Below are 17,528 nucleotides of genomic sequence, written 5' to 3'. Positions count from 1 at the left end.
AACTCATATGATTTCACTAATTTTCAGATAAAGGACTGTGGTTTACTTTTTGTCAAAACAAGAATGGAGGTTTCAAACTTGGATTAATGCTATTAAAACCATCTTTAACGACCTGAAAATGAAAATTTTCAAAAATTAAAGTTGTTCAATGTCATATTTTCTATGGAAGTACATTTTCGATTTTCGAAAATCATCTTTTTTGGAACTTTCTCTCTCTAAACATTAACTTTCTCTCTCTTTACCAAACATCATCTAAACAATCTCAAAATAAAAAAAGTTTGAAGAATTAAAGTTGCTTAAAATATTAGTAGTTCTTAAAATATGTCATTTTTGAAATCATCAAATGTGATTTTAATAGTATCAATCGAAAAAGTCCTTATTTTGTTAAAGTTGAAAACCTCAATCCTCGTTTTGACAAAAAGTAAACCACAGTCTTTTATCTGAAAATTAGTGAAACCACAAGGGTTTTATTTGAACTTTACCCTAATAATAATATTTTTTCTTGGAAGAATGAAAGATTCAATTGAATTACAAAAAGCTAAAAACTTTAAAAAAGCAGATCACAGTTAAATCTCACTAATAAAATCAATTTTTTACACTTCTCTAATTTCAACTTCTAACACCATCTTCATCATTAATCAAAACCCAGATCCCCAAACACTGGATTTTTCATTTTTAAGCTCAGAAGAATCAAATCTTCAGCTCAATTACAAAAAAAGCTCAAAACTTTCAAAAATGGTAGATCACAGTTGAATCTCAATTTTTACACTTCCTTTAACAAATTTCATACCCTAAAAAACCCTAATTATCTTTCCCCCAAATTCGAATTCACTAACAATGAAACCCTAACACAGATCCGTCACTCACAGCAATGGCGACTCTGCACTCAGCTTTTGCCTCAATATGATGTGTAAAAACATGGAGGACCCGAATTCGACCCGCCATCTGAATCCTCGATTCAATCTCCATCGTGGGTCCGACCCGGAACCCGCTATTCCCGCTATTCCCGCTATTCCCGCCGGGAAAGCCGTTCTGGGCGAAATTGGGGCTTACATTAACGGCGGCGTCAGGGGAATTTGATAAGGGGAAAGATTGGACGGAAAAACTAGCAGCCATGTACTGGGTGTTGCCGGAATCGATTTTCCCGGCGGGTATGAACATGAATCCGACTTGGGAACCGGAGTAGAGCAGCTGAAGAGTGCTGTCGAAGTGGGAGAAAACGGCTTTGTTAGGGTTTTTGACGGAGATGTACTGAGAGAAGGTGAAGTTAACGGTGTTGTTAGAGATGGAGAAGGACGGAAGCTGGACGGCGTTGACGGAGATTCTGGGATCTTTGGGTTTGAAAACGGTGAAGAAGACGATGAGGATGATGATAATGACGAAGATTAGGAAGATTGAAGCAACTATACAAGAAGCTAGATTTGTACGGCCGGAGGGTGGTTTTTGGGGTTTGCTCATTTTTTTAGAGAGAGAACGAGAGAGAGAGATAGAAGGGGGGAAAGGGGGGAGAATCTAGAGAGAGAGAAAGAGGTAAAAAGAAGCTAAATAATGGAGGATGAGTTTGAAAGTGTGAAATGGAATTATGGTTTGGGGGAAAAAGGGGAAAGAGAAGAAAGTGAAAGTGAGATGAAGAGGAAAAGATTGATTTGGATTTTGGTGTTTTGTTTTTGTTTTTTTGGTTCATTTAATACCATCTTAGTTAAAATAAGGTTGGTTCGGTTACTTACTATTATTTGCTGTTACGGTTGGAAAAAAAAAATTGTTTTTCATGTATAAAAGATAAACATGAGGTTTCTAACTGAATAACTCGGTCTTTTAATATGAAAAGACAAATAAAAGTCTGTTTGTTCCAATGGTTTCTGTTTGCTGTTACTGTTAGCCGTTTGCTGTTGTTAAAAGACAATATATATTAGTTGTTTTTTCTAAAAAAAAATAGTTGTTTTAAAATTTTATTAAACATTTTTTATCTCATGTTTATTATTGAAAAACAAAAAACAGTTCCAAATAAATGGACACTAAAAGATAAAAGGAAACACTATCTAAAACTCCTTAAACCTTTCAACCTAATGGCATAACAATTGGTGATGTGTCAAGTTATAAAAATTTTGCTATATCAACAACTAATGACGTGATAAGCTACATATTTTTCATTATTTTTTTTCCTACCGTTTTCTTCTTAAATTTGTTATATCTGTTTATTTATTGAATTTAATTTAATCTCTACAGATCATATGCCAGTGATTAATGAATTAAATTTCATTAATTGAATTAAATGGAATTGATATTCATTATTAATTTGTTAAAAAGTTTTAGTGATTATAGTAATTTTAATTATTATTAACATGAATTAATTCAATAAGATTAATTTTTTAGTGGTTACAGTGGTTTTATTTATTATTAACGTGAATTAATTTAATAGTATTAATTTTTTTTAGTGGTTTTAGTGATTTCTAATCGAATACTTATAACTCTGTCTTTTAATACTTATAACTTTGTCTTTTAAATTTTTTTAGTGGTTTCAGTGATTAATTTTTTTTAGTGGTTCTAACCGAATACTTATAACTCTGTCTTTTAATATGAAAAAACAAATAAAAGTCTGTTTGTTTCAGCGGTTTCTGTTTGTTGTTATTGATCGACAATATATATTAGTTGTTTTTTCTGCAAAAAAAAAAAAAAGATGTTTTAGAATTTTACTAAATTTTCTATATCATGTTTATTATTGAAAAACAAAAAACAGTTTCAAATAAATGGACACTAAAGGAGAAAAGTGAAACATCATCTACAACTCCTTAAACCTTTCAACGTGATGCCATAACAATTGATGACATGTTAAGTTATAAAATGTTGACTATTTTTTCCACCATTATGATGCTACATCAACAATTAATGACACTACAAGCTACATATTTTTTATTATTATTTTTTACAGTTTTCTTCTTAAATTTGTTCGGTATGTTTATTTATTGAATTTAATTTGATCTCTACAAACCATGTAGCGGTTATTAGAGAATTAGATCTCACTTATTGAATTAAATGGAATTGATATTCATTATTAATTTTGTAAAAAGTTTTAGTAATTATAGTAATTTTAAACGTAAATTAATTCAATAAGATTATTTTTTGTGTGGTTATAGTGGTTTTAATTATCATTAAAGTGAATTATTTAATAGGATGAATTCTTTTTAGTGGTTACACATGGTTTTAATTATCATTAATACGAATTAATTAATTCCTCATTAAGTGAATTAATTGAAGAAGACAAAACAATTTTTTCTCCGAGCCAAATTTTGTTCAGCTCCTAGAACTTCTATTTCGATTTGTTCGACCTATTTTTTGGTTTTCTAGTGATAATTTGACACATACGCTTAGAATTTGACTCACATCTCTGTTGTATCTTAGAAGATGACTATTATGGATGGCAATGGGTATTGTACCCGCGGGTACCCGGTACTATCCGATCCTAATGAGACTATCTGTACCCTGTATAAAAAGGTATGAGACATGTATGAGATCAAAACCATTACCCATTAAGGTAATGGGACGGGTATGAGAATATCCCACAGGGTACCCGGTACCTACCATATGTTTTTTATATATTAAAAAATATTATTGTTTTTTAAATGTAAAATTGAGATTTGAACCCAATCATTTTGTTCTTCAACCATTTAGTTTAGTGATATGACCAAACTATTTTATTCTTATTGATTAAACTTCAATTTGTTCAATTTTTAGATGGATGATTTATTAAATTCATACTTCGATAAATTTGTAATACTTTTTGTTTTATTTATTCATTCTAATGGGTAAGGGTACCCACGGGTACCCATGAATTAAATGAGATGGGTATGAGATGCAAAAAGTATACCCGTTAAGATAATTGGACGGGTACATGTATTAAAAAATAAACGGATAAGGGTTTGAGATTAACACTACCCGCGAGTACCCTACCCGTTGCCATCCCTAATGACTATCGATTGTGGCAAAATCTATCTTAAAGAGCGTGATCTTATTAGCCCTCATAATTTTTTTATTCCTTTCATCCAGTTAATCCGAAAATTTATTTTATCGCATTTTTTTTTGAAAAATATTATATCGACTCTATTATAATTTTATAATTTATGTTTTTCAATTTAATAAAATTGTTATTTTATTCTTTGATTAATGGTGATTTTAAAGGTACTTTTTCTCAGCAAGTAGATTATATACATATAAATATATAAAAACCGAAATATAAAGATTAAAAAAAAAACCGAAATATAAAAGTTGTTTATGGAAGTGACACTAAAGGAACTCATCAATAATTTTATTCTTTGATTAATGGTGAATTTAAAAGTACTTTTTCTCAGCAATTAGATTATATACATATAAATATATAAAAACCGAAATATAAAAGTTGTTTATGGAAGTGACACTAAAGGAACTCATCAACAATGTAATGATGTATTTGATCCTATCCTTGAACATTTTGTAGGTGTTGCTCCTTCCCGCATTTGTCGCATCTCGCTCAAATTGCCAAGGTCTTTCTAAGAGTAAATAGCAAGCATCCATCTCAAGTACCTTCGTTCTTATAGGCCCCAATAGAATATGAATTTTACACCGATGAGTAACTTGAAACTTCTCCATATCTTTGATCCAACCAATCCGATATAGTTTAGGATGTGTCTTGGTACCAAACTAAAGTTGTTTAAAACGGTTCGACTAATGAGGTTCTCTTGGCTTCTCCCAATCAACAATCACCTCAAATTTCTTCATATGCATTAAGCATCAAGCTCTAAACAATTGATGTATTAGATCATGATCTTGCTCATTAGACATTAACACACTTTCCACCACATGAACGACATGTTCATCCCCGTAGGATCCACTCACAAGTGGGTCATAATAACCCCATCGTTTTCTCCATCGTCATCTCCAAACATTACCATGATGGCATTCCTCCTTTTTGGGTAGTCATTAGACCTATCGTCTAGATTGTTGCATGGAAAACACTTTACGGGTGTCGGCCTAACATAAAAATTATTATTTCTAAGTGGAGGCAGAGCTCATCTACATTGCCTTCCATCTCCCATTAAAATCCTCTCGGCATCGAAACTCTTAGCCCCACCAGGACTTGCAATTTGCTTCTCCTTATCTATTAAGTCCAATTGATATTGGGAAGAAGTATTATTCTCTCCCCACATCTGCCTAGAGCTTTCTCAACTCTGCCTTCAATGCTAATTTTTTTTGCATCTTGCACGCTAACCACCATTTGTATTTCAATCTTATCTTGAATGTTGTACCTCAATCATTCTAAATATCTTAACGCATTTTGAGTTCCTACTCCATTATGTACACTTTTAGTAGGAACTATAAATGTATTGCATAGTGTTTATTTGACTCCAAGTTTTTTTTTATTTTCACTAGAAAAACCAATTAATAATAATCTATAATATTAACATTTTCTAATTAATTATATATTTTTAGTTAATTATTTATATAAAATTTTAAACCCAAAAATATAACTCATATATTATATAAAAAAATCACACTATAAAATATATAATGTGAATCATGTGATATTAAATTATTGATCCAATAAAATACGTTGCATAGTAAAATTTATTCGAGAGTAAAATCTCCAATGATCTGGGACCAACTAGTTTTGACCATTCAAGAGGTGACATTTCAATACCATTAATAATATATTACCTATATTTGAACTTTTTTGTTTTTTTTTATTAATTTGTTAAATGTTTTTATTAATTTACTTAAGATTATGTTTATTGAGTTTTGATTTAATTGGTTTTTTTTTTTATAGTTTGTCTGATTTCTCAGCTCGAAACTTGTCAGACACCTTAAATGGAGTCTCTCTCGATTAAAACTTTCTGCATATGCTAGGATTCGAACTCGAAATCTAGCTTAAACGACTTAAAATCCTTAACCACTCAATCCAACCTTAATGACAATTGACTAAATTTTAATTTGATGAATTTTCTTTGTTCATAATCATAGTTTACTTTTAATTTCAACTTTAATTTAGTTTTTTTTTAATATAAATGTATTAGTTGAACTTAAGCAATTCACATTTCTTTTAGCCCAATATATAAATAGTGTAAACTGGAGGTGACAAAACTACACACGATCCGATTACATGACACGAAATCAACACATAATTTTAGTATCTGGATTTAGCTTAATTGGTAATGTGTCATTTTTGGGTTGACACGAAATTGACACGCAATTTTTTGGGTTGGGTTATGGATGATATGCTAACCTGAAAACGACAAAATGACACGAATATCTAAAATTATTATTACTATATTCTTTCATATTTTTATATGTCATTTTATTAATAAAGATAATAAAATTATAATTACTACTTGAAAATATGATTCGAACCTCCTAAATTGTTATAAACACATTATATGACCCCCAAACATGATATTAATAGACTTTTCGATGGTCAATGTTAACATACTAATCTAAAAATAACATAAAGTATTTAAAAATAGTACCATATTTCTTATATTTTTAAAAATTATCGTTAATATATATGTATAACAAAATTACATGTAATCCGAAAACATGATAAGAAATCGACACTAACCCGAACAGATTGACACGATTGTGAGACAAATTTTTTTGGATTGGGTTTGACTTTACTCTTTTTAACACGAACTCGAAAATGACACGACACCACGAACACGACTCGAACGAGAAATTGCTAGGTCTATTGTAAGTTGGTCTAGATTTGGATAAGATATTTACATACCAAACCCGATTAGAGCCGATCTGAAACTCGAGCCGACCCGTCCATGAACATTAGTGTATGAGGTTGAAGGGCAAATTAGTAATAGAAATTCTTTGAGACATGAAAGTGGGATTTTTTTGGTTCTAGAGCTGCTAGCCGAAAGGTGAAACTGAAATGGGTCCACTTCAGCATACTTGGAAAATAAGGATTTGAAATTATTTATTTATTTTTTTTTTGAGAAATGAAATTGAATTATTTATTTGTGATAATTGGATTATAATATAGTGTAATTATTTTTGTTACTTATAATATGGGTAAATTGAGGGCGAACCTTGGTGCAATGGTAAAACGTAGTTGTCGTGTGACCAATAGGTCACGAGTTCGAGTCTTAGGAGCGGCCTCTTGCCAAATAAATTGGCAGGGGAAGACTTGCCCCAGTACACCCTTGTGGTGGGACCCCTCACCGGACCCTCGCTCAGCGGGGACGCGTAGTGCGACCGGACCGCCCTTATAATATGGGTAAATTACACCCATGACCATTAAAATTTATTTATTTTCCTGATATAGCCATTAAACTTCAAAATACAATATAAAAACCACTTAATTTTATACTTTCTAATATTATAGTAACTAAATTTCAACTAATGCTTAAAATGACTGTTAGCGATCTCAAACTGAAAACATTAAAAAATTAAAGTTTTTTAGAACGATGTTTATCATCAAATCACATTGTTTAGTTTATAAAATCGCCATTTTTGAGCTTTCTTTCTATAAAATTCACTTTCTCTTTCCTAACCAAACAATACCTTAATGACCTCAAAACAAAAGTTTTCAAGAATTGATTTTTTTTAAAAATATCATCAATTTTTGGAATCTTTTATTTTGAGAATTTCAATGGTCCATTTCAGGCGTTGATAAAAGTTTAGTGGCCATAATATTATAAAGTGTCAAGTTGAGTAGCTTTTATATTATGTTTTGAAGTTTAGTGGTCATATTGTGAAAATTACTAAAATTCAATGGCCATATGTGTAATTTCCCCCTTATAAGATGTGATTCTATAGCTCAGTTAGTATTCTATAAATTCAGAGATGGAATGTTGTAGATTCGAACCCATCATCTTGTAAAAAAAAAAAAATATCGCCTTTTATGGAATGTTTAATATATGAAATCGAGACGTTAAGAACTTAACTTAATCATCAAATATATATATAAAAAAGCTAATACTCCTTTAACTTGGTAAGAATGATACGTGACATAGTAAAATTTCTCGATTTTCTCCCATAATCTGGGACCAACTCGTTCTGACCATTCACAAGGTGACATTTGAATAGTATATTACCTATATTTGAATTTTTTTTATTAATTTGTTAAATGTTTCTATTAATTTACTTAACTTAAGATTATGTTTATTGAGTTTTGATTTAATTGATTAAAATTTTTTTATAGTTTATTTGGTTTCTTGGTTCGAGACTCGTCAGACACAATTTAAATGGATTCTCTTTCCATTAAAGTTTTCTACATATTCTATTAAAAAAAAAGTTTTCTACATACGCTAGGATTCGAACTCGAGTTCTAGTTTAATCGATTTGAGACCTTTAACCACTCAAATCAATCTTAATATAAATTAGATGTATTTTCATCGTTGATAATCATAATTTATTTGAGAATTAGTTTTCTTAATCTGACTTGTAAATAGGGTGAGATGGGCTAGAAATTCTTTCAGATATGAAAGTGGGCTTTTTTGGTTCTAGAGCTGCTAGCCGAACGGTGAAACTGAAATGGGTCCACTTCAGCATACTTGGAAAATAAGGATTTGAAATTAAATTATTCATTTTTTTTATGAGAAATGAAATGAAATTATTTATTTGTGATAATTGCATTATAATATAGTAGTAATTCTTTTTTTTACTTATAATAAGGGTAAATTACACCCATGGTCATTGAACTTTATTTATTTTCATGGTATGACCATTAAATTTCAAAATATAATATAAAAGCCACTTAATTTTACAATTTCTAATATTAAAATTGTTTAGAACGATGTTTACTATGAAATTACATTTTTTTATTTTCCAAAATCGCTATTTTGGAGCTTTCTTTTTCTAAAATCCACTTTCTCTCTCCTAACCAAACAACATCTAAATGATATCTGGAAAATTGTCAAGAATTCAAATTTCTTAGAATATCATCATTTCTTGAAATTTTTTGTTTTGAGATTTTCAATGGTTATTTTGAGGCATTTATAAAAGTTTAGTGGCTATAATATTAGAAAGTGTAAAATTGAGTAGCTTTTATATTATGTTTTGAAGTTTAATAGTCATACAGTAAAAATTAGTAAAATCCTCTATTTTTGTCGCATTTGTGACGAAATTTGTCGTATTTCATCACAAATGCGACAACAATTGTCGTATTTACGACGCATTTCGTCACAAATGCAACAAGAGTTGTCACATCTGCGACAAGAGCTATCGCATTTGTGTCAAAATTTGTCGCATCTGCGACAAGATTGCTCCTGTCGCAGCTGCGGCAACTGTTGTCACATTTGTGACGAAATGTGACAAATTTTGTCACAAATTCTACAAAAATGAAGGAAAATGGAGGAAATTGAAACGATACCATTTTCTTCCACATAACTCTTCTTCTTCACCACTAAAAAATCAAAACCGCGTCTAAATCCTCCATATAATCAGCCACTGAAACAACCGGAAAATCAAGAAATAAACTCAATCATGGCAACTCTGTCCAAGGAAACTCAGATCAATCACGAGCCAGAGGTGGAGGAACGCTGATGAACGACAAGAAATTTATCAACAGCGGCCGTATCTGGTTTATTTTCCGGTGAAGAAGCCGAGTAATAATCCTTTAGACCCCTTCAGTTGAAACGAAGAAGAAGAAGAAGAAGAAGAAGAAGAAGAAGAAGAAGAAGAAGAAGAAGAAGAAGAAGAAGAAGAAGAAGAAGAAGCGGGAGGAGGAGCACAAGCAGAAGTCGAATGGAACTAGGGGTATATTTGTCCACAAGGGATGAAAGTGTCTAATTTGATAAGATGGAAGTAAAATGGGTCAAATATGTTAATAGACCCCTTCAGTTGGTCTAGATTTATAATTTGCCCCTTTCATTGCCTACTAATCCATCGTTTTAAAAAGGCTTAATACCTTCCTAGCTATTGTCCCAATACTACAGCTGAGCCTGAATTTAAACTTGTGATCACTAACCCTTAACTTATTTATGCAGAATAAATAATCTTTCAAGTTGCTCATTTGAAAAAAAAAAAAAAAAAACCCGCAAGTGACTTATTTTGGATAAATAACACATAAACATTACACCTGAATATTTCAATTAAGTACTCATAAAGATTAGAGTATATTTTGTTTGTAAATCATGCATTCCTCCGCACCTTTATATAAAGAAGAAAAAATGGTAAAAAAAGGTGGAGAAAAAGAAAACAAGCTTTTAATAAGATAATGAAAAGAAGAGAGAAAAACATATATGAGGAAAACATGTGAATTGGTATATAAAAACAAAATGAGTTGAACTTACTACATAGTACCGATTGAGTGTTTGACGAGTCTTAAATAGAGAAATCGAACAAATTATAAAAAAGTTAATAATTGTTATACCTTATTTTTATTCAGACCGATTTTGTAATTAATTACCCTTTCAGGCCTACATTATGTAAAGTGTTGAAATTTGGGCCAAATTGGTAATTTTATAAAAGATTTTGACTTGATTTGTAATTAATTAATTAATTAATCTCTCCAGTCTAAAATCGTGTAATATGTATAGATTTGGACCAAATTGATAAATTACCAAACGTTTTGGCTTGAATTTGTAATTAATTAAGTAATTGCCTAAAAATGAGCCATGAGTGGTAGTGGGAAGTTGAGGGGCAGTTAGGGCGTAATCGAGCCGAGCTAAGCTGAGCCGAGCTTTGGCCTGTTCAAGCTCTACTCGCTATAAAATTAACGAACTCGAGCCCGAGCCGAGCTTTGGCTTGCTCAAGCTCGGCTCAGCTTATTAGAAAATAAACGAGCTCGAGCCGAGTTTCGAGCTTGTTTCGAGTCCAAAATCCTATTTGAATTTGGTCTATTAAGAAAATTATCTAACTATGAATTGGTGTGAGTAAATTGTTAATTAATTGTGTACATAAACAAGATCACAAACAAAGTTCGTGAATAAATAAACAAGATGCTTGCAAATAGTTCGTCTATTACTCATTCATTATGTTTGCGAATGAACTCATCTAATAGCAAATGAAATAATATTAAGTTTATATAGTTTCTACAAAACTAAAATTTGTTTATAACTGTTCTAATCGAGCTGCTCGCGAGCTTTCAAGCCGAGTTTTGGCCTGCTCAAACTCAGCTCGTTTACAAACCGAGCTAGTAAATCGTGCTCACGAGCGGCTCGTTTACAAATCGAGTCCAGTCGAGCTGAGCTTTTATCGAGCCGACCACCAAGCCGCTATCGGTTCATTTATAACTCTAAGGGCAGTTTGGATCAGGTAGCAACCTTTGTTTGGACGTGGTAGTGATTGTTGGAAGAGTAATTGGGGAGCAACCTTGTTTGAACGAGCACAGTTAAGGGACAGTTTGGGTCAGAGATCATCCTTAGAGAAAGTGGACAACAGTTATGTAAAATAGTTATTACAGTGATTTGCAAATATAAAAGAAAAAGAAAGTGCAATAAAGAGAGGCTCAGCCAAATCAACACAAAAACTCAAACACAAAAACTCAAACACAATTCAATGTCAAATCTATGTTAAATTCAATTCTTAGTTTTCAATCATTAATCTTACCATTTTCTTTTCAATTTCAAGTCCTGTAATTTCAATTTCTAAATTTTGTAATTCTTCGATTTCAAGCTTTTATTTTCAATTCAGTATCGTTTATTTTTAATTAAATCATTTTCTTTACGGTTTTAATTTAGAACTTTTTAGCTTTTCGTCCTTTTAATTTGCACAATTTTTTTTTTAATTAGAAGTCAGATTTCATATTTTTTTAATTTATTTTAATAAAATTATTGGTACGCTCACCAAGTCCAAAAGGCAAAAGCAATAATATACCTAAACTTGTTTTGATCATTATTTCCTTTATTTTTTTTATTGATTTTTAAATTTCAACTTTTTTATAATAATTTTAAATTTGAACTTGAGTGTTAGTATAATGTATAATTGAGAGGGTAAAATAATTAACTAGTCTCCATCTTTTTACGTAACACATTGTTTAATCTCCTATTTTGAAAAATAAATTATAAAATTTCTATCTTTTGTCAATATTAACCATTTAATTATTTTATCTATTTTTTTTAGATTTTTAAAACTAAACATATCTTAACTTTCAGATAGCTATAGTATGATATAAAATGACCAGATTACTCTGTTATTTTTTATCTGTCTGTTTATGCAAATATAACGGTTAAAATCTGTCTGTCAGATAACTATAGTATGATACAAAATAAATAAATCTGTCCTTATAATGTGCTTTTCAAAATATAGGAACTAAACAATTTGCTAGGTAAAAAAGAAGAGACTAAATAAATTATTTACCCTAATTGAAAGATTTTGTTGTTATGGAATTTAGGGCACTGCTATTAATAATACTATAATTTAAGGACCATCAATATATTTTAACCATATTTCAAATGCTTGTGCTAGTACATAGTGATTAATATTTCAGTTAAGTCAACAAATGAGTTTTTTTTAAAGAAGTCAACAATAAGTTAAATTTAATTTAAAAGTTATTTTTTTAATTTGATATTATTTTTAATATTTATCAAATAATTACATTATTAAAATCAATACTTTTTTTTATAAAAGAAAATTAAGTTTTAGCATTTACTTTTCAATTTTATCAAATATTAACTAAGATCGATAATATCCCTGATCTTGGATGATTTGGTGGGGGTCAGCTTTCCCAGGCTGATCCCGGGTTAAGCGGCTTTGTTTGTTTTTCTTTCATTTCCTACCAAAAAAAAAAACTAAGCTCGATAATATAAGAGAAATATGTGTAAAAGGAAAACGCGACAAATATTGGAAATTGCAGAAAAGTGCTATGTTATGAGATTTTCAACAAAATGCAGAGTTTCAATGACTTGTATGGTTTACAAATGCATAAAACTAAACTATTTTCATTTGAACTTGACAAATACATTTTATATACATTATCTTACACATCTGATATTGTATTAAAATTCAGATTGAAATGTAGGTGAAACGACTTTCGTGAATTTGAATCAGAATAAAGTGTCTAAATTTATAAGAATTGCAATGAATTTTCAAAAAGACTCAGATTTGTAATTAACTCTAAAAACACCTAAAGATTGACCATGACTAGTATTATTAATTCTACAATTTGCTGCTAATTTTACAGAATACTTAACCATAATTAATAATCACATGGTAGGCATAAACACAGTTTTAATAAACAAAGAAAAAGTGTATATGATATGATGGAAACATGAGAAAAAAAGAAGAAAAAAAAGGATATATAAACAAATATAGTGACCTAACTTTGACTACAGTATTAAAATACTAAGAAATTGTAATGTTCCATCTACTCCTTTAAAGCAAGAAGAATATTTTTCAAACATACTTTCCTCTATTTTCTAGGGTTTCCTTATCTCTCTCTTTCTCCCTATCCTTTCTCAATTTCCAATCTAAAAAATGGCAGAGCAGCCTCCATACAGGACGAGCCGTAAAGATATTAAGAAGCATATTGAAGATCTGAAGCTTAGTACTGGTCTTGAAGTACTAGTAGATCATGATCCCCTTCATCCTCTTTTTGTTGATCTTGGTGACAGATTTAGTCCACAAATTTCCAATCTGATTCAGCGAACATATGATGGATTAAAGGGAGAATATCCGCCAGAGCTTATAGTTAAGGGAATAGGAGGAACTTATTATCTTCATGATCAATTCGGGGTTCGTGTTGCAGTGTTCAAGCCACGAAATGAGGAGGCCAATGCAGTTGATAACCCTAAGCAGTGGCGAATACATGATTACTTAGTTGGGGGGCCGATTTAGAATAACCTAACAGACAAAAAAAAAATAGAAATTTGGATTTAGGGAGTACCTAATAGGTCCAAAATATTGAAATTTTGAATTTTGGACAAGCCTAACACGTAATGGGCAAAAGTGTTATGAAAATAAATAAACACTTTCTAAAATAAATTGAGGTTGGGGGGAATTGAAACAAATGTTTTAACCATCTCATCTACCTTTAAACAATTAAATATTACTACATAAAGTCTATATAGACTAATATTAGGGGGGCCACCTGTCTCCGCCCCTGACCCTAAGGATGAATTTTCATGCTCAATGGGAGGAATGATAGTGCCAGGAGCAGGTGCAGCCAAAGAAATAGCAGCTTATTACTTGGACCATTCAATAGGCCTCCGCGAGGAGGGTTTAACATACATTATGTTATTAGATATGTCAAGTTCTGTATTATTTCACAGATGTTGAGACTAAAATTGTATTATTTTTATATATGAATTCTAAATTAGTTTTTTTTTTTCCCAAAAACGTCGAGGCTATTTGAAAGTAAAATCCTATTAAGGCTTAATACATCATTTGTCCCTTAAACTTGTCTAAAAAGCTTGATTGGTTCCATGAACTTTCAAAATGTCTCGATAGCCCCTTCAACTTGCATGAAAGGTTTGGTTAGGTCCATGAACTTGCAAAAAATATAATCAATTAATCATTCGATCGCAAAAATGTAAGTTAAATGCGGAAGATGTATCCCACGCATCTTAGAATGTTATTACATAATTAAAAAATAGATTAAAAAGGAAGTTATTACTTACTTAACTATAAAACTTGTATTCTCTAGTATTAGAATCGTATACCCTGATTTTGGTTATACATTTTCCGTATTTAACTTACTTTTTTTCTGCAACCGAGTGATCAATTGATTACATGTTTTACAAGTTCAGGGGGCTAATTGAACATTTTATGCAAGTTCGGGAGCTATCAGGACACTTTGAAAGTTCAGGGCCAATCAAACTTTTTGGACAAGTTCAGAAAGCAAACGATGTATGCCTCCTATTGAACTTAAATCAAAGTAAAATATATATTTTGGGAAAAAGAAGTAACATATTCAGACTCTAATAAAATAATAGCAACATAAACTAATTATATTATTATATAGAAAGTTAATTCTATTGGAGTGACATAAAGTAATTATATTACTAGATAATGGATATTTTCTTATTTTTTTTGCAGTTTAATGGAAGTTATATATTCGTTTGGCTCGACTGGCCAGAGGCTAAGGTGCCTTACTCGGATGAAGTCATTCAACACATACTGTCACCGTCAATTGATGCAGATAGAGACATTCGTGTTTTGAAAAAAATTGGTTTTACCTTCTCTGATGAGCATGCCCGTGTACTTCGCATCTCCACAATGCTTCTAGAGAAAGGGGCAGAGAGACGGCTCACTGCGTTCCAAATTGGAAGCTTAATGTGCAATGAGCCAACACCCATCAAGCAGATAGTTGATGAAGCTGAGGCCAACCGGCTTTCGGGCACAAGGCCGTCTCCAGTATTTTAGAGGCCCTAGGCGCATTGTGTATTTTTTTTCATATCGAAATCTAATACTATTTTAAAAATAATAAATATTAAATAGTAAAACCAATATATTATTAACTACAATTCAAGTCCTATAATAATAACATAAAGCTAAGAAATTATTCTTCTTCTTGCTTTTGTATATGTAAAATCGAGTTTTCTTTTATATATTTAAAATCAAGTTTCTTCTCACCAGTCATGCGAGAAGCAAGCAGACGACAAAGTATTAATTTTTGGAAGGCTGAACTCGAACCTAATCGCAAGATTCTATGGAAAGAAAGAGAAGAATTTATCTTCGAGATTAAAAATTGGTTGAGTCGCGTATTTATTATGAATTAGATGCTTAAATCCAAAATACTGGAGACGGCCCTACTTAAATCACTATTTGGACATCAATTGATCTAAGGAATCTTGTCATTTGACGCTTGATCTATCCAAAAATTTATCATTTGGCCACTGAACTATCCCAATTGGTGAAATTTCAATCCAATTTGGATGGAAACTTAATAGAATTATTGACATATGATGATATTTTGATAATTAGACTTGATAAATTTTAGTTTAGAGATTTGTTTTCTTGTTTTAATCTCATTAATTATTTGGATAAATCAACTTTAAAACGTACAACATGTCAAGCTCATATGTCAAAATATCACCACATATTATGAGGAAACAATTTTATCCAGACTTCATCATAATTAAGTAGAATTTCATCAATTTGAATAGTTTATGGTCCAAATGTGACCAAATAATAAATTAGTTCTCAAATATTAAAATTTTAAATAAATCAGAGTCTAAATAACATTTTATACCAAATTACAAATTGTAATTCATGTGAATTTCATCTTGTAATTTATAAAAAAATAAAAAAAATAAAAATAACTATAATAACAAAGTAATAATTTATACATTTGTGTTGTCAAAGAAAAAAAAAGAAAAAATAAGAGAAAATGTGAACAAAAAAAATGCTAATTCAAATAACATTTTATACCAAATTACAAATTGTAATTCATGTGAATTTCGTCTTGTAATTTATAAAAAATTAAAAAATTAAAAAATAACTATAATAACAAAGTAATAATTTAAACATTTGTGTTGTCAAAGAAAAAAAAAAAGAGAAAATGTGAACAAAAAAATGCAAATTTAGAAGATTGAACTCTCACCCTTATAAATATTTTCACTATGTCTTTACCATTCAAGCTAGCACTATTTCTTGTTATATATTTAATTCTATATACCTTTTAACCATAACGTTTTTAATAATTATCAAATTTTAAAAAAATTCCGATCGGAGGCCCCCGTAAGTCGGAGGCCCTAGGCCGCCGCCTAGGTGGCCTCCCCCTGGAGCCGGCCCTGCACAAGTGAACCAGCTTTTCTTGTCAGTGTCTCTGAGATCATGGACGCCTGGCTCGACCAGATCCCACCACCTTGATTTGAGTGATTTGAAGGATTTTCATTTGGATTTGTTTTACTATTGGTTTGTTTGATTCAACTGTTATTGTTTATTGTCGTTTTATATTCTGTTTGTTTTGGATACTGGATTCTTTCCTTTGGTGAAGTTGTTTTGTTAATTTGTATCGAGTGAATTTTGAGTCCAACTTTATATGGACACTATATTATGAGTGTGTATGTTTTGATGGTTTGTTTGCTTCAATTGATATACTATGTTGGAATTATATTTGTTTGATATATTCTATTTCAAATATGTAGCTCCAAACTCAACCCATATGTGATCACTTTTGTATCAAGTGTGTAAAAAACGATTTGTATCAAGTGAATTATGAGTCCATATATAAATATATGGACTCTATCTTATGAGTTAATATGTTTTGGTGGCTTATTATTAGTTAAAGTTGGTTTGAATATAAGAATTTTAAGTCATTTAAGATAGAGAATTCAAATTCAAAATCTAATTTATCCAACCACATTTTGTATTTGTAATCGCCATGTAACATTCTAATTTATATCTTTTATCTCTTTAGGTTGAATGCGGAGAAAAAAAATGAAGAGTATCAAATGAAATATTTATTTTTAATGTAATCTAATTCTTGCTAATTTGGTTTATATAAAATGTGAATTTGTTTGTTAAATTGGTGAATAGTTTATTAAATTTGTTAAATATTTATTTTAATATGTTTCATTAAATTGCTAAATTATTTAATTTATCTTTGTTTATTCTTAATGAGTAAGCATATTTGCAGACAGTGATATATCTCGAGTACAGGTGGCACC

At 30.5% G+C, this 17,528-nt stretch overlaps 1 protein-coding gene across 1 annotated transcript; it reads right to left on the bottom strand.

Annotated features, from left to right (window-relative positions):
* Positions 1-648: 648 nt before the first annotated feature.
* Positions 649-1,617, bottom strand: LOC136211013 (uncharacterized). Its single transcript, XM_066002508.1, has one exon. It carries the CDS (start codon positions 1,456-1,458, stop codon positions 832-834), a length of 627 nt encoding a protein of 208 aa, XP_065858580.1. The 5' UTR covers positions 1,459-1,617; the 3' UTR covers positions 649-831.
* Between the last annotated feature and the right edge of the window lie 15,911 nt (positions 1,618-17,528).

Source organism: Euphorbia lathyris, chromosome 1, assembly GCF_963576675.1.
Source record: "Euphorbia lathyris chromosome 1, ddEupLath1.1, whole genome shotgun sequence".
Classification (NCBI taxonomy): domain Eukaryota; kingdom Viridiplantae; phylum Streptophyta; class Magnoliopsida; order Malpighiales; family Euphorbiaceae; genus Euphorbia; species Euphorbia lathyris.
This window is presented reverse-complemented; position numbering and strand designations above follow the sequence as displayed.

Bases quoted from the DNA above. Each gene is read 5' to 3' on its own strand.
- LOC136211013 (XM_066002508.1), bottom strand. From the start codon at position 1,458: ATGAGCAAACCCCAAAAACCACCCTCCGGCCGTACAAATCTAGCTTCT.